A 21,349-nucleotide genomic window follows, 5' to 3' on the forward strand; every position below is an offset into this window, starting at 1 on the left:
ATGTGGAGCACGGTGAAATCGGTTGGAGGGTGTTTTTGGCAATTGTTACTAAAAGATTTAGGGATAACGTTGCTAGGAGACCCTTACATCAGCTATTTATCCCAAAGTCATGTAGAAACCCACACACAAACACACTGACACGGATTCAGTGTGTGTGCGCGTGTATCTCCTCTTCCCACTGCGTCTGTGCGTTCTTGCTCATACTATAAAGCTGCAAGCACCTCGTTCACTCTGCTCGCTGCCGTCTCCGCGAAGCATGATTTCTATTCAACTCAGCTCTGCTTAGAGGATCCACAGCAGATGAGGGTGTTTTTTTTGTTCCCAGTTCTTTTTATTAAAAAACAAACCATTTTGTCAGACACAGTTTTGTCAGGGTTAGAGAGCAAATATCAACTCATTTACTAGCCTGTAGTTATCTTTTAGTCAAGTTACTATCCTTTCCTCTAAAGGAAAATCCCTGGATGGAAGGTTAGGTGATGGATTGAATTGTGGACCTTACTACAAAGAAGTGGAACAGTGGGGACAAATCAGCTGAAAACCAACTCAAAGAAAAGAAGAGGGAGTTGCAAGTACACTGGATTTGCTTCGGAGTATTTGATGACCGAGCTTGGAGAAGACATCTGTGTGCCTGTCAGCATAACCTCGGTTGTTAATAATTTCCCAGGGCTATCGAGACGGGCGTTTATCTCTCGAGTCAGAAAAACAGCAAGCTTTAAAGCTCAACGGTGTTGGCAGTGGCAGTTTTCATCCAACAAGCTTCAAAGAAAAGAAGCCCTTTATCCACTCCTGCTCACCTCTTTTTTTATGACCTGTTGACATAATTTCTCTATCACTATGATCCTACTTTGAGTCCGACACTTGAGCAGCTTAAGAAGTCTTTTTCCATCTTGCCCGACCCCCTTTTCTCCTGAATTGCATCCCTCCACCTTTTAATTTACCTTGCTACCCTTTCACTTTGATTAAACTGCTTGCTATTCACTTCAATTTTGCCTCATCTCGTATCTGGTGTTTTTCCTACAATCTGCCACCCCATATACCTTTCACTGCTCAACTTTTCTCTCATGCAGTCTTCCTGCCAGACTTTTTCCCTCCTTATTATTTGCTTTTCTCTCATTTTCTTTGCCTGAGGGCAGAGAGGACTGCATACTGCACACTCTCTCTCTTCAAATTGGTTCTAGACCTCATACAACCTGCTCACTTACCCGCTCGCGTCCGTCAATTATTCCCCCTCTCCTGTCACGATGTACTCCTCCGAGGAGCTGTGGAACTCCACCGAGCAGGTCTGGATCAATGGATCCGGAACAAACTTCTCTCTAGGAAGACACGAGGAGGAGGAAGAGGAGGAAGGAGACAAGCATCCTTTCTTCACGGATGCCTGGCTGGTCCCTCTGTTCTTCTCTCTCATCATGCTGGTCGGACTGGTGGGCAACTCTCTGGTCATTTATGTCATTTCAAAACACAGACAGATGAGAACGGCGACCAACTTCTACATAGGTAAGCTTCCATGTGCAAGTTTGTATTTATGATTCTTGGTAAATGGACAAAGACTAGAAGAAGATAATGATGCATAGGAGATGTGACTCATATGGACAGGAGGGAGATAAACATCAGCTATGTTATTAAACATCTCTTTCGTCTATCCTGTAAAATTTCATCAAATGCTCAAATGGGGATCACGAGAAAGCCAAGTGCAAATTTCCCTGAATATCCATTTGACAGTTTGAGTGCACAGCTCATTGGAAAAATGTCTGTGCTGATTAAAGATTTCACTTTAATTATTAACGACAATGACAGGTGCTCAAATGTGTCATTTAACTTAATGCAGATGTCTTTCTTGAAACAAGAGAAAATTAAACATTTTTTAAAAATAATTATCTGCTGTTTTGGGACCAGTGCAACATGGAATCTAAAATTTATCTGCACCAGAAAAATATTTTTCTCACTCAGTGGTTCATGGTTTGAAATATGCATCAGTTATTTGTCGCTATGTGCAGAGGTTATTTGCAAATAAAGCTCCAAGGATTCATGATATTAAATTCATCAATACAAAAGAGTAAATCATGAATTATATTTTTATTTCAGCGTGTTTCATTTAACAGCAAAAATATCTATCCTGAAGAGACATCAACTTAAAACTGAAATCTACCTTTAAATGCAAATTTGAAATGTAAAAAATGCTGGCAGAAGGAGGTAGGTGTGTTTCCATCTACATTTAGCCAAACTCTATGAAGGACAAGGTCATGGCAACAGGTAGTATTCAGCGGATGCTGCACTCCACAAAAAAGGGCTGGGGGTCTGGGAGGGAAACAAGGTGAATGTTATTAAAACATTCAAGTTAAAGAGATGCTGAATCCTCTGTGCCAAAAGTCTGAAACAAAAGAAAGTCAGCGGCAAATCTGGAAAGTTGGAAAAAGTCAAGTGCGATCATTAAATGTAAAGTACACTCTCCTTTCAACAAGAGACACAACAGAACCACTCACTGATATAACACTGCCAAGCTGGTCCAGCACTGGGCTAGCCAAGTCCTCTCTTCAGTGCAGTAGCCAGTGCTGACTGCCAAGTGGAGACAGCTGTACACTGGCTCCACAGGACACAAGGGATTGTATCTGAGTAGGGGACACAATCACACAACAAAACCTTCCTCTGTCCTTCTGCCTGTGACCCGGAAGTCAAACACAAAACGCTGAATGATGCTTTAAGTCCTTAAAAAAACAAATACAGGGGACAAAGGAGAGAGGAGGCATTGTTTTTGTTGTTTAATATAATCAAACCCTTCCTGTGTGTGTGTGCGATTCAAAAGTTATATCTTGTTACTCTGTGCCAGATGTCTTATTTAGTTGAGGTTGCTTGAACGTGATCGCTCCGAGGCCTGTTTACTCGCCTTCTCCACTCTCAGCTCTGGTGGGAGGGACTACCACCCAAGGAGAGGAGTTGAGGACGTGCAGTTTGGGAAACGAGACACTACCTCAGTGAATATGGCTGAGAAGAAAGACTTGGATGCTTAAATGTCCCAGACTGCAATACCCCTACATGACCAGCAAGAAAATCATGTCAGGGCAAGATTCAAAGATAACCACATATGCATGGTTTTCTGCTTGAGTCATACATCAGATTAAGTCTGTCCATAAGGATGTTTAATTAAACAATGCTGCTGATGTTTTTATCTGCTTCAATACCTCTGCTCTTTTGTGAAGTTAACCTTTTATTTGAATCACATTCTTCACAAGTACAGTCTGAGACTTGACTGGTGAAATTTCTTTTTGCTGGTTTGTCAACTCAGCCAAGCAGGCATTTGCACCTACACTAAAGCCAGCATTAACTGTACTTATGAAAACAAATGAGACAAACACACTTTAATGGAAGGTGCAGGTGTTCAGACATGTCCTGAGTCCCAACTGAGTGCAGATTATTTCTAAGACCATCCACATTATGAGAAAAAAATCTAATTAAAGGGGTATAATAATGATCATGTTGGAGGTGCTTTGGGATCCTCATTGCATACAGGTTGGAATCATTAATTTCTGCAAGCAAGCAGTTTTCATGGTTCAGTAGACCTCGTAGCTTAAAATCTGCTTCCCTTTTCTGTGCATGTTTGCAAAAGGTTTTCTTCTTAGCAGATAATGCTCAGGGGATTCATATGAAAGGAATCAAAGAAAAAAGATTTCTTACTACGTGTTTGCTGTCTCCAGTGTAGTCAGAGCTTCGGTGGACATTTAAACCAAATTATTTATGTACTGCTAATTGTTTAATTGTGGTTGGTCACAATTGTAACAGTTAACTTTGCCTGAGACAGCTCGGAAGTGACATGACAAGACGAGTGAGATGGAGGAAAAAGTCAGAATATAAGTACTTGTTTTGCAAAAATATGAATTAATCATGAAGCAGACAAAGTCAGTGGCTTTCGATATCATTAGTGGTGAGGGTGTGTGAGTGGGTAAGTGCTTGGTACTGTGTGGCGAATGAAACAAATCATACAGAAATGCCTGTGAAAGAAAAGCTCCACTGGGACTGAGGAAGTGTGGAGCTTTACAGCTAGGAGACACAAATGATGCACTCTAAGTGGACGAGGCAGACAGGCAAGCAGATTATCCCAAAGGACATGGGTGTAAATATTTTATTTTAAATGTCACATAAAGTAAGATAGAAGGGGGGAAATAATTCAGCCCCTGCCGAAGGTGTAACTTTAAAATGAACCATCTTCAATTTTATGGTAGCTTCATTTTCAAAAGACACAGAATATCAACCAAAAGTCAAGAAAAACACACATTACATAAAAGTTATGCATTCATTTTCATGCCATTTAGTGAAATAAGTATCTGATCCCCAAGAAGAACATGATTTAGTACTCGGTGGGAAACCCTTGTTGACAACCACAGCAGTAAGACGTTTCTTGTAGTTGGTCACCAGGTTTGCACACATCTCACTTTACAAAAACTCTCTAAATCCTTTTACAGTGAGGGGACACTAATGATATGCTCCTTTGTAGACGAGCCAGACAGGCACAATGGACACATGCATAAATATTTTACATGGAGAGTTGCACAGATTTTCAATGTCTGAAATAAAGTAACATAAATCAGTGTCCAATCATGCTCCGATCTGCTACCTCGTCTGGTCCTTAAAGCACCGAGACTTGCAACCTGTGTGATTATTCTTTTACTGTTTAAGTCAGCACGCCGGCTAGAGCTGTGGTGTCTACTGTCGCTTGAAGAGAAATGCAAAGGTGATTGATTTACTGGATGAGCACACAGAACAAACAAACAAAATATAATTTCAAAAATGGCTTGTCACAGGCATTCACGGTAATGAGCTCATTTGTTGCGTAAATGTTGCAGTTCGGCGATTTACTGCAGAAATGATTTGCGTCTCTCTTTGCACAGTGCATTGTGGATATGACGAGAATTTCATGTTGGATAATATACCTCAAGACCGCAGCATGGAAACAGCTTAATATTCAGCAACATTTCGTTAGGGCCTGCACCATCTGCCTATCCTCTCGACATAATGGTTCAGTAGCTACAAAGTGATTAGATCAACTAAAACAAAAGGAAGTAGTGTGTGGCATATTGGAATGATGAATAAATGAAGACAACACCAGAAGCAGGCTATAAAAGTTTATGCTCTAACTTCTGCTTGGTGTGTGTGTGTGTGTAGGTGTACTGTATGACCTGCCGGCAGTCAAGTAACAGCTTGAGTCTTGATTTTCTAAAGGCATCATCATGTAAATACATTTTCCTTCTGAAGCAGACTATCAGTACCTGAAAAAATGTGCCAGTTTTATATTTCTTACCTTTAAATTGGAAGCTTTATGCATTTTCCTGTTTCTGGCGTGTGTTTTAAGGTCAGTGCATATGTTTGTTATATGAGCCAGAAATTCTGACTTATTTCAGAAAGTAAATAAATTTGCGTGCTGAATCGCGGTGCAGCATAAAGATTATTTTGGATTATGAAAACTTGCTAAGCTGATCTAGTGTTCAAGAATTACCATTTTTTTAAATGACTCAATACAGCAAAACCCCAAAGAGGACACTAAACACTTCACTCAAAGCACTACAACCTTTATAATAGCTGTATTTTCATGCGGTCATGTGAAAAAGAAAGTTTTCACTGGAGTCTGTGAAGTCCTGTGAAAAACTAAACACACCCCATATTTGTAACCTGTGGAACCACCTTTAGTAGCAATAAATTGAAGTATTAATTTTCTTTATAAATCTCTCACATGATTGTGGAGGAATTTTAGCTCACTCATGTTTGCAGCGTTACTTCAATTCATTGAGGTTTGCATGTATTTGTTTATGCACAGCTCTCTTAAAGCCCCTCCACCGCATTTCATGATTTCATGGTGGTGGATCCTGTTGCATGACCAAATTTTAGCCAAGCTTTAGCTGTCAGACAGTTGGCTTTGTGTTTGACTCTAGAATACTTTGGCATACAGAGGAGTTCATGACTGACTCAATGACTGCAAGGTACCCAGGTCCCGCAGCTGCAAAACAAGCCCATATAATCACCATCCTTCATAATTGGAATAAGGTATTTGTGCTGATGCTGCGTTTTGGGTTTTGCCAGATGTGGCCCTGTGCATCTTTGGTGTTGTCTGTCCAAAGGATGTTATTCCAGAAGTCTTGTAGTTTCTTCAGATACTTTTTGTAGAGAAGATGCTTTCATCTGGCAGTCCTTCAAAACAACTCGAATCTAGGCAGTATTTTTCTAATTGTATTGTCATGGACTTTAACATTTAAAATGCTAACTGAGTTCAAGATGTAGTTCTTGGGTTTTCTTATGCAATCTGACCTTGGGGTGAATTTGCTGTGGTGCCCACTCCTGGCAACACAGCCTAACGCTTCAGATTGGCACACAGCTTTTATAGAGGTTGTCACACGTCCTGATGATCACTTAATCAAGTGAGTGTTGAATAGCAGCACCTGGTTGCTGCTTATCCTCTTAATTCCTATGCAAGCAGTAAGGATGTACTTAGTTTTATCAGGATGTTTACAGGACTATGAAAACTTTTCCTTTTTGGATGGCCATGACTGTACATGCCTGCGAGTCTGCAAACTTGCATTAGATTGCACTAAACTTTACAACGCTGCTGTTAGTTCCTAGTAGTTGATGTTACTGCAAACAGGACTGCGTGCCTCCATATCCATTTTCCCACAGATGGTTTAAAAAGACTTGTTATGCAAAAGAAGAAAGGTGGGATGATAGTTAGAAGTCCTTATGCTTTTTCCAGGATTGTTGAAGAATCCATGCCACTGGCTTCAAGCGTTTTCAGTTAAACACTGTTCTGCAGACTGTACAACATTCATCAAATACAGCGTTATCTTTTCTCCCTGTGCAGCAAACCTGGCCGCCACTGACATCATCTTCTTGGTGTGCTGCGTCCCCTTCACCGCCACCCTTTACCCCCTCCCTGGATGGATCTTTGGCAACTTCATGTGCAAATTTGTCGCCTTTCTGCAACAGGTAATATCTTTTGAACCACTTCAACTATTCTGTTTCTCAGCTCAGAAATGTGCTTTCATGTGAATATTATATTTTCAACACTTCCCTTAAAATGATCTTGGATTCTTTAACTTTCTCACAGTAACAGCATTCAGGGCTTTAACACTCCCACTCCCATGAGAACAGTGAGCCAGCTCGGCGTTGTCACAGAAAAATCAATCTATATAATCCTGTGAAGGTGGTCACAGTTCATCCTCATAAAATTACAGTTCTCAAGAAAGCTAATCCAAAATAAGCCATTGTTGAATTTAGAGTTTCTTCAAAAATGACAATGAAAGTAGGTCGAACTCTACAGCTTTAAAAGTCAAACGTGTCAAGATGTGTCATACACAGCTGACAGAGAATAATAACAGTAATCAGCATCAGTCACAAGAAGGAGGAGACACAAAAGAGAATAACAGAATCTTCTGTTAAGGAGATGAAGGTGTTACGTGATACAATGCTTCCATAGACCCAGACATTAATCAAGATTTAAAGGGGCTACTGAACACCGTGTGCCAATGAAAAAACATTATTTTCGTGGGATCCTTTATAATATCTAATCCAGGAATTCAAAACAGATTTCAGCCACTTAAATCAATCATGCCTCTCAATTGTTTTGTTTGATTAGTGAGAGGCCAAAAAAAGTATAACAAATATTCAGAGTGTCATAATAAAATAGGTTTGCACAGCTGCTGTTGGTTGGAATTATCCAAGGCACTGACTGACGGTGAGGAGCTGCAAACTGGGTAAAAAGCCATTTTCACCTTTCATGCATGAAACAAACCACAACTAAAAGCCTGTGCAGCAGACAAACCACCTAACGAAACAAAAAGGAAAACGACCTGTAGACAGTATGACAAAAGCTACCTGTCATGGCTTCAGCTGCACTATAAAGGTGTTGCTCTAAATTTGGAAATGTGGATGGAATAGCACAACAATCCTTAACTTGGAAGTGTCATCTGCAAGATTTTGAACTTATCTGTTATTGACACATAGTCACTGATGGAAACTGTGTGAAAACAACCTGTGAATTCAGTGTTGGAGAATATTACTAAACTATCCTGCCACTTAGTAGCAGTGCAAATAGCTACAAACACCATTATCATATCAAGTGTCTAGTTATGCACTCACCAGACAGAAATACTTTTTGTTTGGAGTCATATTTCCAGGCAGTTGATAATTGTTCTCTTTTAATTCTAGTTTACTCAAAACCCTCCCCCGAGGGAAATATCTAACTCGATATACTGACACATGATACATCGAAGCAGGAAGAATGTTAGAGGCAGGAAAAATGGGAGTGAGGATTTTAAACATTGAGTCTGACAAGGGCGAAATTATGATGGCAGGACGTCTGGGTTAGAGCATCTTCAAAAACTGCAGCTGTTGTGGGTGTTCTTGATCTGCAGAGGTCAACATCTATCAAATGTGGTAAAGGAAGGAGCCGTGGTGAACCAGTGACAGGGCAGCAAAAACTCACTGATGCACGTGGGGAGAGAAGGCTGACCCGTGTGGTCCGATCGAACAGATGCTGCTGCAGCTCAGATGGCTGTAAAAGATGATGCTGGCTCTGATAGAACAATGTCAGTGCCTTGCAGTTGATTGTGTATGGAGCTCAGCCAAAGACCAGTCAGGGTGCCCAAACGGATCCCCATCCACTGCCAAAAGTGCCAACAATGAGCACGTGAGCATCAGAACTGGACCACGAAGCAATGGAAGAAGGTAGCCCGGTCTGATGAATCACATTTTGTTTTACCTCACGTGGATGGCCGGCTGCACATCCATCAGGGGAACACCTGAAATCAGGATGCACTATGAGAAGCAGCCAGTGGAGGCGGTGCGATGCTTTATGTAATGATCTACTGGGAAACTTTGGGTTCTGCCATCTATGTGGATGTTACTTTGATATGTACCACCTGGACAAACAAATCTGATCCGTGGAGCCCCCACCTCTCAGCTTACAGGACTTAAAGGATCTGTTAGTAACATCTTGATCCCAGATACCACAGCGCACCTTCAGGGCTCTATTGGAATCCCTGCTTTGATTAGCCAAGGCTATTTTGGCAGGTAATCATAATGTTGTGCCTGATCGGTGTATATCCAGCACAAATCAACAAACTGAGAGATGTAAGAAAGTAGGGTTAGAATAAAAGTCGAGTTAAATGAAGTGAATCAGGTCCACGGGACTTATATTGAAGAGCTACAGGGGTTAGGATCTAAAAACAGCTGGAGCACAGTGAGTGATGCAGAGCTACACAAAGAGATGACTCAAGAGGAATAATGGCCAATTTTAGATAATGTTTCTCTTTTTTTGTGGAACTTTTTGAATGCGTCAATTACGTCCATGTTTTTTTCTTTCCTTGTACAAGTGCATCACGAGGGGAAACTGTCCAAGGTATTTTAGCATCGCCCGGCTTATTCACGGAGAAAAGATGTTAAAAACAACATTAAATGCATAGTGTCTGACAACGAGCAGACGCTTTAATTACACTCAGCCTTGCACTAATAACCAGTTCTCTGACTACTCTAATGACAAAGTCAACCGCGAACCAGATACAGTCACTCAGAGAGACCCACAGCTCCTGTTCAGTTAATAAGCACTTTGTCATTACAAGCAAAATCACTTTCCCCAACATTTTAATCTTCAATATCAGAGGCTGATAAAGTATGCAGCAAATGTATTTAGCTTTCTATTTCGTGCAGCAATTTGATTAAATTTCATCTCATTCGACATGCAGGGGATATTCTGTCAAACTTAAAAAAGAAACACTTTAAAAATTTTTAGATGTCAGCCTCAAAACAAAAAACCTCAAGAAAAACATAGGCATGATTTGATTAATGGATGTGAACAATCAGACTACGTGGTCTGTGAGCGTGTCTTGATGACTAAGACCAAGCTTTTTATTCTGAAAGCAGAAAGCGTCTGTCAAACATGACTGTCTCGTTTTCCTCTCTTATCAGACAACCATTTTCTCATCTCAAACCTTCAAGTCAGTTTCTATTATGCTAGCCTACCATCATTTATTATTGCATACAAGGGAGAAAGGTAATTAGGTAACGAGATAAGAGAAGTGGCCACTCTCTTTGCCTCAATCACTCAAATTTCTCCAAGAAATAAGAGCTGTTAGTGTTATTAGTGTCTCAAAATTTCCACAGTTTAATAAAAAAAAAAAAAACAGTCGATGGGTAACAGTGGGTGACGCATTCCTGCTGTGTTTACATCCAGCCTCTGTTAAAGGATCGTGATGACAGATTACCCAACTACTGCTTGTCGGATAGTACAGTTATATTGTAGAATAGCAGGGAATGTCTAAGGGCTTTATAGGATTACTGCTCAATACCAATTCCATCCAACCTGGCCATCCATTTTCTTTCGCTTATCCAATTCAGGAGCCTGGAGCTGATCCCAGCTGCCATAAAGTGATAGGCAGCGTACACACTGGACAGGCCACCAGTCTCACAAAGGGCTAAGATGGAGTTACAGACAACCATTCACACTCACATTCACCAATTTCAAACCACAAATTAGATGTGTTATTGCCCACTTAGGAGAAGGTTTGTGTAAAAATACCATCACACTTCATCAAAGGTTCCTGCCCTGTTGTGCTGTTTGAAACTAAATTAAGGAAGCAAGATTACATTGCTAGGGTGGGATACTGCTCCTTCATCTTTCCAGTCTAATTAGCAGATGTATTTTCATGTCCAGTTATTACCAGGCTGAAGATTAGTCTGAGAGGAGCATTGATTACGTTAAATCAAAGATCTCTGCAGGAAACTTTTAGCTCTTCACAGACTTTAGTCAACATTTAATCTGCCTGTTATTTTCTTGAATAATGTATTAATGAAAGTTTTCAAACCTTTTAAAGTCCAAGCTGTATGTGATCTTCAGAAGTTTTATGCGTTTTAAATCTGGAGGAGATTAAAAAAATACTGAAAACTGCTGTTGGGAGGTACAGCGGTGCAGTGGTTAGCACTTGGGTTCAAACCTCCTTGTTGGCTGGGCGTTTCTCTGTGGGATTCTCCATGTGTCTGCAGGGGTTTCCCTCTGGATAATCTGGTTTCCTCCCACAGTCCAAAGGCATGCACATTAAGTTCTGGGTGTTTCTAAACTGACTGAGGTGTGGATATGAGAGTGTGTGCTTGAGAACCCTGAGATGAACTGGTGAGCTCTCAAGGGCGTGGAACTGCCTCTTGGTCCATTTCTATTTTGCACAGGCCCCAGCTGATGGACAGATGGATATTTGAGAAGCTAAAATCACAAAATGGACTGGTATTGATGATTTTTTTTCAGATGAATAAAAGTAAACTGTCCCTTTAAATGTATCTTATATATAAATATTAGACTGCATATCTCAAATACTTTAAGACACTGATGTAAACAGCTTTATCTGAAGCTTATGGCTGAATGTTAGGAGAATATCCCCCGTGTAGCCCTATGATTTTAATTACCATGTTTAAACTGAATAAATAAAAAAGATTAGGAAGCTTAAAGAAAACAGATTCTTATTATTTATTCCTCCCTCATTTTCTTCCATCATTAAAAAGAAATAAAACTACAGTAGAATAGAAATTATGAGCTACTAATATACCAGACATCTTAAAAAACAAAACATAGGAAAAATGGTATCCATTTCCTCAGCCGCCTCAACACTGAACTTATGATGACCCTTTTCTCTCTCTCTCACCATATCTTTTGAAATCCTGTGGTCCTGGTGCACAAAACCTCTGGAGGGTAATGTGAGCTGGCTTCGTAGTCGCAGATGAGAGGTGGCGAGAGAAACAGGCAGACACATAGACAAAAGAGGGACAAAATTAGATCCTATTTGTAAAAGAGCACAGAGGGAACTTCAGACCCCTCATTTTTCACCCTGCTCCACATATTTCAAAACAAAAACTGGATTAGTTTGCCTACATACAACCCACTAAGACCCATAGAGGTGATGTATCCAAAAAGAACAAAGACGGTAGAAAGTGTTAGGCTTGCTTTCTGTGTCATCCTGATGACATCAATGCACAGTTGCGTATGAAACAAGAAAAGCATCTGTTCTTTTCTTGCTTCTTTTTTTTTTTACTCTAGAACACAACTATAAGTCCTAGTGGAAATATTGATTCAATTCACTTCATTTCTCAATGTGCTTTATATTGCAAGAACCATCAATTACACAGAGAACCTCCCCCCAAAAAATTAAACACTAATGCCCCCCTGTGAGCAAGCACTTGGTAACAGTGGGAAGGAAAAACTCCCTTTTAACAGGAAGAAGCCTACGACGGGACCAGGCTCAGGGAGGTGCAGCCATCTGCTGCAACCGGTTGTTAGTGAGGGGAGGAAGACAGGATAAAAAGCACACTGAGGATGAGAGCCAGAGGTTAATAATAAGTAATGATTAAATGCAGTCATTTAAAATTTTGTGTAAGATGGAAAAGTTTGTCAAACTTTAATGTACGAGTAAAATTCTATATTTGGTCTTCAATTACAATTCTTCTGATTAGCTCAAGTTTAATTGAATCAAGCATCATTGAACTCCATTAAAAATGAAGTTGGATGATTGCTTCATATGCTAATGAAAAACACTCATCACAAATGCTGCCACCTCTGCACTTCCTCTGTACGCGTCCTCTCCGGTTCTATCCCTCGCTCTTTACCATTCTGAATGATCTGCAGCTTAAAAGCATGCAAGCCCATTAGTAAAAACTGGAGAGGGAGTCTGAAATAAAGGACAAAAAAGCTGCTTGAACGTCTGCTTTCTAGAGAGCAGCGATTAAAATATAAAGCCAAAAAAAAAAACAAAAAAAAAAAACAAGTTTGCAAGACACTATAAGAAAAGCGCTTCCTCTAATAGCTTGTCAGCAAACTGTAAGAGCTCTTGTAAGAAACACATTTGTGTCAAAGTTAGTTAGGTGCAGGACTCAAAACTGGTGAAAAGTGAAAGGGGTTTATTTACAGATGCACACCAGGTGAAATATATACAGCAACAGGGGAAGGTGGCTCCAGGGAATCTAAGGGGACAATGTCCAGGGCAGGGAAACCTTCACACTCCTCTTCACACAGTCCATGAGTCACAAAACCTCCAAATCCAATCCAAGAAAGTTCACTCACGCTCACTCACACCCACTCAGGGTCCACAGGGCAGGAGAAGCAGGTAGGGATAGGGAAGTCTGCACAAAAAGAACAGATTAGGGAGAAGCACTAGGAAACACAAGGAACTCACTAGCCAAGCAGGGTCTACACTGACACAAGTTAGCACAACGATTCAGCAAGGAAGCAGACTCCACTGAGGGTAATAACCTGTGATGATTGGCAGGTGAGGGATCACAGCAGATGGGTGACAGGTGAGTAGAGCTGAGTAGGCGAGGACAGAGGTGGGGAGCATAGTCTGACTCCACCCTGGTGAGAAAGAGTGAAACAGCAAAAAACAACAACAACATCCTAGAGATCCTTGAGGTCGTGGCAATGTGTATGTTTGACTGTTTAAAATGAATATATTTCAGGTGCGTTGGCATTTTAATGTCTCTGTTTGGTTTATGGATCCAGTGTTAAGCCAATTTCTTCTCCTCCTATTCAGTTTGACCAACCAGACCATGGCATCTTTCTTTGAGACACCACCACTGCCTAACTTACATCAAGGGATACTCTTTTGGAACACGCTCTACATATTTCTGCAACTTTTCCACAAATGTGCAATATGAAATAATGCCAAACATGATCATTTCTTTTAATTTTAAGCTAGTTTTAAATTTGAGTCTTTCCACTGAACACATAGCTGTGTTATGGATTTATCTGTGGTGCTTGTGGGGATATCTTCTATGAAAGTAGACTAGAAAGATTACATTTGAATTTATTTTTCGGTCATTTATCCCAGTTTTGTTTGCTAGCCTGTTTTCCCTTTGTATGCTTACTCACTATTTAGTTGTTTTTCTTCTTTCTTGTGGGTGATGTAACATTATAAAGCACAGATGGAGCAGAATGAGGACTCAGCTGTCTAAAGCTATTATTTTTGTTAGCCAAGCTAAATAGACTTTATTTAATATATTTCTGCTTTTCAATTTTTTTGGTTCACAGCTGTATTGTTAAACATCTGAGAGTCATAAATAATATTTCTTCTCCTTTCCTAAAGCACAATAGCTTATGTACCTAGAATCACGTCCATTATTATTTGGACAATGACACATTTTGTAATTTCACATCTATACACCACAGCTGAAGTGCAGACTTTCAGCTTTCATTCAAGGGATTTAACAAAAGTATTAACAGTTTAAGAATTACATCCCTTTGTATTCATAGCCCCCATTTTCAGTGGGTCAAAATTAATTGGAAAATTGACTCACAAGCTGTTTCATGGTCAGGTGACCCCAGATTATCCCATCCTCTGGGTAATATTTGATTATTTCATAAAATAATAAAAATAATCTCTGCACGATCACTTTTCTTCTCCAAAAGGAAGAAATGTTTTTTTCTTTTTGGAGAAGAACCGTTTTTGCTCACACAAACTAATTTGAATAAGACAGCTTCATAATTTATCTTTAATTCTATTATCTTTTCATGTATTTGTCATTTATGTTAAGCACTTTGAGTTTACACGTAAATGAAATGAGCATCGTCTTCATTTGTTAGGTGACGGTGCAAGCCACCTGCATCACCCTGACTGCCATGAGTGGAGACCGCTGTTACGTGACAGTCTACCCCCTGAAATCTCTTCGGCACCGAACCCCCAAAGTAGCCATGATTGTCAGCATTTGCATTTGGATCGGTACGTCGTGTCATTATCGACTGACTCGTTAAAAATAGTTGCGTATGTGTATAAAATTTAAAATGCCATCATTTCACCTAACCATGTTTCTCCTCTTCAGGTTCTTTCATCCTCTCTACACCAATTTTAATGTACCAGCGTATAGAGGAGGGCTACTGGTACGGCCCGAGGCAATACTGCATGGAGAGATTTCCCTCTAAGACGCATGAGAGGGCTTTCATCCTGTACCAGTTCATTGCTGCCTACCTGCTGCCTGTGCTCACTATCTCTTTCTGCTACACTCTGATGGTTAAGAGGGTTGGCCAGCCCACTGTAGAACCTGTAGACAATAATTATCAGGTAAGGGCAGGTGTTATATCGGCCTGGGCTTCACAAGTGCCTCACAAACACAGCCACTAATGCACAGAGATATTATTGTCACCAGCTGCTGCTAATTTTCAGCCAATTAAAAGTTTAAAATCTCTCTTCTCTTCTCCTCTCTTCTCCTCTCTTCTCTTCATGTCCCAGTCTTTGAAAATGTGTTTTAAAACTTCTTTAAAGTGGCTGCAGTCAACTCTTTATTTTATAATTTTCTTCATTTTATAATTTTTTATTGTGGCTTTCTTTTTCAATGTGGAACCTATTCATAAAAAAGAGCAACTGCATTATACCTGCCAACTTCTGCACACGAGTGTTACAGGAAGACAAATTATTGTCTTTGTGTTAACACAAAGAGATCTTACACTTCACTACATTTTGGGAACATGAGCAGGTAGACCTGCTGTGGACGGAGTGGGAGTAATGTTAATCACTACAGGTGTTATATTGAAAGTGTGACAGGGTAAAGTAGAAAACAATTATGGGCAATTATGTTGCCAAACATTCCCACTCAGTGTGGGAGTGATTTTTTTTTAAGCACTAATGCCCTGATCAATAATTTACACCAATATAGGAAAGAGAGTGAAACAAATATCCTCTAATATCAATGGATAAATAGGTTGCAATGCATTGACAACCTCAAGGGGAAATAAAGCCTTTAATACAGTCACACTAGGAAAAGTAGTGGTTGGTGACCCAGCACGACAAAGGTCTGCAACCACTCTTAGTCAGTTGCTGTCTCTAAAGCAACTTTGGTGCATGAATACATGAAATAAAACCACAACAAGATAGAACTGACTATTCTGAAAATCTCATTCACTGCTTATATTCAGTGTCCAGCCAGAACGTCACAGATTTGAAACAGAAATTAAGAAATGTCCACAGAAACATTGATGTAGTTGCTGCTGGTCAGTTTTGTCTTTAGAATGAATCGAGCATAACCAGGATACAACAAACTGGCAACCGAATAAGTTGAGTCTCCAATTACAATGATTCAGTTTAATTTTAACTGATCCCCTATGAGCAAGTACTTGGCGACAGTGGGAATGACAAACTCCCTTTTAACAGGAACAAACCTCAGTGTAGTGGTTACCCAGTACTTTGTGTGTTGCATGCTCAACCTCACTTACTCACCGAGTCACCAAGTGCAAAAAAGTGCAATCACCTGGAAACCACTGATGGTTCTTCTTGGTCCCGAGGACGTTACATTCTTATTTACTCGAATAAGAGATTCTGTAGCTACCCGAAGGAGCGTTTCTGTGTCCTTTAGTTCCTTCTTTTGATAACTTTCTGTTTTGATTGACTGTTATCACTCTGGTAACACTGTTACATATTCTAAATATTGTCAAAAACATTACAAAGAGGGTTCCTTGTTTTGTCTCTTCAGGTGAATCTCCTGTCTGAGAGAACAATCAGCATCCGGAGCAAAGTTTCCAAGATGGTGGTAGTGATTGTGCTTCTCTTTGCCATCTGCTGGGGGCCCATCCAGATCTTTGTCCTCTTCCAGTCTTTCTATCCTAACTACCAGCCTAACTACGCCACATACAAGATCAAGACGTGGGCCAACTGCATGTCCTACGCCAACTCCTCTGTCAACCCCATAGTTTATGGCTTTATGGGAGCTAGTTTCCAAAAGTCTTTCAGGAAAACTTTTCCCTTCCTGTTCAAGCACAAGGTCAGAGACAGCAGCATGGCTTCCAGGACTGCCAATGCTGAGATTAAGTTTGTTGCTGCGGAGGAAGGCAACAATAATAACGTGGTGAACTGATCCCGATCATTTAACATAAGAAGGATACGGACAGTTTTCTAATGTGAACCATGAAAAAAATAACACTAATGTTGTGTAAACGTCCTCAAAGAGCAACTGATCTGAAAGAGACACTGTTTGGCAGCCGGGGTGTATTTATATCAGTGAATATAACTAATGAAATGATGTGAGGGAACTCAGACACATAAAACAGATGGGCACTAACAGTATTTGGCACAATATGTTACCTGTTCCAACTGCCAAGGCTGGCAATGCTGGCACATGTCTGCCAAACACCAGGTCTGAATAACACAAAGCTGAACACACCAGATGACAAAAGAGGAGAGTTTGGCCTGAAAGCTGCAGGCAGGACATTTAATCCCTGTTTGATCTGATGAGGTCTGCAGCTCTAGAATAAACTGGACCGAGGACAGATGATGATTATAGATATCATATGAAATGAAACAACACTGAATGTATATTTGAATTTAACACTCTTGACTAAATGGCAGTTGGCTTGTTTTTTTTGTTTTGTTTTTTTTTTGCTAGTTTTTCTGTGGTTGACATTTACGTCTTCGTTGGAGAAAAAGAGAATAATTTAACACTTTGAGTATGCGTCACTCCGAAGAACAGCGAACACTGTGACACTGTGTAAATGTTTAAAAGGTGAGCGTTCTTATAATTTCTTTAAGCAATCTTCAGGAATACTTCTCCTGGCTTCTCAAAGGACATTCAAAGCTCTTCTTTGGATGTTCGCTGCCTTTTGTTCCATTTTCTGTCAAAATGATCTCGTGCTGTTTCAGTGGTGACTGACTGATGGTATTTCATTGTGTGTTTTTCTATCGAGGTGTGCTTTGAATGCATTGGCAGTGTGTTTGGGATCATTGTCATGATGAAAAATGAAGCTGTTTTCAGTCAGATGTTACTTTATAGCGGATTAATATCTGATAATACTTTTCTTTGTTAATAATTCCATCAATTTTGACAAGATCCCCGACACCCCTGACTGAAATGTAACACCCCACCAAGTCTCCACCATGTTTTACAGACGGTTGTAGACACACTTTGGTAATGGTTTCTTGACAGCTTCCCTTCCACTCAGACCATTTCTAATGAGGCTTCAGTGAGCAGTAGATGGGTCAACTTAAGGGTCAGATGCATCTCTTTAAGGTCCTCTGTCGGGTCATTTCTTAGGACATGATAGGACTCTACTTTTTTTCAGGTCTGCAATTTTTTATTTTCTTCTCCACTAGCCCTAACTCACAGTTTTTAGAACACACCAAACACTATGCCAAGATATGGCAGGTTTTCAGCTAATAGTTCTTTGGAAATTACCTCGTTGGTGCAAAAAAGACTATTTTATGCCTGTGAACCTGTGTTATCATTAGCATTCTTCATAGATTCAACTAAAGAAATGAGAACAATCTGTTTTTGCTACAGGTACTAGCAAAGTGCCTAAATATACACATTTTAAATGGATTCTTTACTAAAATATCTGTTATGTGTTAACACAATAGTGAGTTAGGTGGCTTTTTCATGCTTGAATCCTTGGGAGCAAAATATAAAGAAATGAGGGGTGACTCACAAATTTCACGTAGCGAGGTATACTTGTTATTACACATTTGACAACACTGTTTAAACAAACAGCCTTGAATGACTCATACCGATACACTGACCACTGTAACGCCAAATTTGTCAGCTTTCACCAGCTCTCTTATCATACAGCCATGTTAAGGTTCTTATCAATCTCTAAGCAAGACAGCAAATATGCAAAACTCCTCAAATATCAAACTGTTTGTTTAAAAATTATGAGTTTATCTCACTTCTGTTCAGTTTTGTGAGTTTGTGAGTCATGTGGATCCAGATCCACATGACTCACACAAAGATGAATCAATTTTATATACTTCACTACAGGCTACTACATACGTCCATGGTATTATAAGTGAAAATAAAAGGGAATCAGATCGTTTCTTGAGGCAAAAGAAGTTAAAGCTGTGCTTTTTTGTTTGTTTAAAAACAACTGAATCCAGCTGAATCGTTTCCGTTGCTGGCAGTATGATGAGTGGTGTGATGGCTAAACCGGGGGTTGTAGTCAGTGAAGTGTAGACAGTGTTTACTTTGCTTTTGTGTCCCATGCACAAACATTCGCACCTTACTTAATTGTGCATTCACAAACACTATAGAAACATGCACGCATGCACACAGGCAAATACAAGCACGCATCCACATTTCGCCCACTGCATCTACTTTTTTCGTTAGTGGTATCAGTTGTTACATCTTCTCAGAAAAAAAACACCCTTGCACGATCTTGTCAGACAGACGGCGGAGACGACCTGCTCCATTGTGAGAGTGCATTCTGAAGGAGAAGGTGATGACGGAGCAGCTGTCTGGCAATAGAAATGCAGCCTATCATAGTTAATAAATCTGTAAAGCTGTTAATTAGGGGGGAAAAAAACATGCAGGAAGATTTTTCTAACATAGGTTGAACTACATGGCCACCTTAATGCAGCTATAGATAATGTAACCTTACATTATACTGGTCATTAGTAGATGCTAATTACGTACTTGCAAGAATAGAGTAGAACACAGCAGAACATGCATCTTGCAGCCGTGTGTCAAAATGTTTGTACTCGTGCTAAAAAAAAAAGCACTTTGAGTTTTGTTGAAACAATTTGAGCTGCACTGTTTTAGCAGCAAGTAATTAGTCCTCCATTTGCAATTCAAATTGTACAAAAAGCAGCCAACTAAAGAAAGTGTCACCCACTAATTAGAACAGGAAAAAAGGGGTATGGCATGGAGTGCATTGTGAGACCATTTTTTTACGTGAGCACTGCTCTAAAACACATCTTAACATGTTTGAGTTCTGCCTAATGGCTGCATATTGCTCTTTAATAATCCTCCACATGTATGTATAACCATTAAGGCAAAAGTCATTAATAAAATTTTCATTACTTGTACCACACCATCATTGTGCAGCCTTGACAGCTTCAAACATGCAGGCAGAGGCATGAAAGGTTTTCAGCGGGTCTTCACTGACAAGAAAAACAAGAAATCCTGCAGCACAGAGCCCACAGAGCTCCAACATCACGAAATCATCGTGAAATCTTGGATTATGTAGAGACAGAAGACACTGAGCCATCCTATATAAAAAGAAGCGTAAAGACCTGTATTTTAAACTTTTTCTGTTTATCTGAGGTTAACTGATGGAAAACTTTTCATGGTATTATTTTTTTTAATTCTTTCCTTTGCACAGCAATGTTTTGCACACATTCTCATGACATTGACACTTTTTATGTCTGTCTGGTTTAAAAATATATTCTGCTTGGGTTCAGCTTGAACTGTCTTGTGAGATGAAATATGTTCAGCTTTAGATGTACATGTGAGCCGCTTTGTTTAAAGAAATGATTGTAGTGAAACAGACAAATGATTTCAGAATTTCTCAGGGTTTTGAAGAATCCTGCCTGCAGTGAGATTAATTCTAACTTTTGAACAGAGGTAGTAATGTAAATAAAACCTTGATTCTAATCATGTTGTTGGTGCCAGCCATGCATTGCTCTATACTGTAGAGATGTTGCTGTAATGTACCGCACAGCTTCTGGAAACATTGTTTTCTTTGGTCATTAAACAAATGAAGAACAGGTTATTGGCTTGTGTTGTGAGTAAATTAGCAAAATTAGTAAAAATGATTACCTGCAGGTAAGATTAGAGGACGAGCAAGAAAAAAAAAAATGCTGACAAAGGTTTTTTTGTTTTTTTTTTGCCCCTTAAGTATTGAACACATATTAAATCTTTAACATACATACATATTTAACATTCTGGATATTGTAGTATTTTTCTGGTATTTTCAGTTTATAAGATCACGTCTCCCTTTTAAAAAAGATTTGATCTTCCGGCATGGTTAGCCCAGGGCCGACTGAAACAATAACTTAGGCTGGGAATTTGATATCATCCCTGGCCACTCAATTTTATAATCTAACCCTATGGCTTCTTTACAGTTATTAGCAGTGTTAGATTAAAAAGTTCTATCACATTGATTATTACCTTTCCTAAATGCAATGCAGTATGTTACCTATTTAATTATTATTTATTTGTTACATTATTGTTACATTACTTTCTTGTTACTCCATAAAATGGCCTGAAACATATTGTCACATAATTACCAGTTAAGAATATGAACCTGTGGATACAGTTCCACACAGTAACACAAATCCCTATCTTAGTGAGCGTCACATCACTGCTGGTGTTACCTGCTGAAGTTCATACTTTGGCTGCTGGGCTCGGGTCAGCTTTACATTAGCATGTAGGTATCTGTTAAGAGTGGAGGTTCTGTTAGCATTATAATGCAGTTGTTTCTGTCCTGGATGCAGTTTGCCGTCATGTTCTTGTCCTTTTGTGCAGTCAAAATAAAAATAATTTTAACACCGATCTGCCTGGCATTCAGATAACTGAAGAACCTTTGTGACGCAAGTAATGACATAACTGTAACTGCAACTGAATTTAGTACAGTAACGCGTTA

General features: G+C 39.7%; 1 protein-coding gene across 1 annotated transcript; it reads left to right on the top strand.

Moving 5' to 3' along the window:
* The first annotated feature begins 235 nt into the window (after positions 1–235).
* kiss1ra (KISS1 receptor a) lies at positions 236–18,606 on the top strand. The gene is made up of 5 exons (XM_040018802.1): positions 236–1,494; positions 6,839–6,963; positions 14,594–14,729; positions 14,830–15,068; positions 16,474–18,606. The coding sequence occupies exons 1-5, from the start codon at positions 1,242–1,244 to the stop codon at positions 16,852–16,854; spliced, it is 1,134 nt and encodes a 377-aa protein (XP_039874736.1). The 5' UTR covers positions 236–1,241; the 3' UTR covers positions 16,855–18,606.
* The last annotated feature ends 2,743 nt before the right edge of the window (positions 18,607–21,349 follow it).

The sequence above is a fragment of the Simochromis diagramma genome, unplaced genomic scaffold (assembly GCF_900408965.1).
Source record: "Simochromis diagramma unplaced genomic scaffold, fSimDia1.1 OVJJ01000205.1, whole genome shotgun sequence".
Taxonomy (NCBI): Eukaryota; Metazoa; Chordata; class Actinopteri; order Cichliformes; family Cichlidae; genus Simochromis; species Simochromis diagramma.

Bases quoted from the DNA above. Each gene is read 5' to 3' on its own strand.
- kiss1ra (XM_040018802.1), top strand. From the start codon at position 1,242: ATGTACTCCTCCGAGGAGCTGTGGAACTCCACCGAGCAGGTCTGGATC. The intron at 6,964-14,593 runs GTAATATCTTTT...TTCATTTGTTAG, and splicing joins TTGTCGCCTTTCTGCAACAG to GTGACGGTGCAAGCCACCTG. The intron at 14,730-14,829 runs GTACGTCGTGTC...TCTCCTCTTCAG, and splicing joins CAGCATTTGCATTTGGATCG to GTTCTTTCATCCTCTCTACA.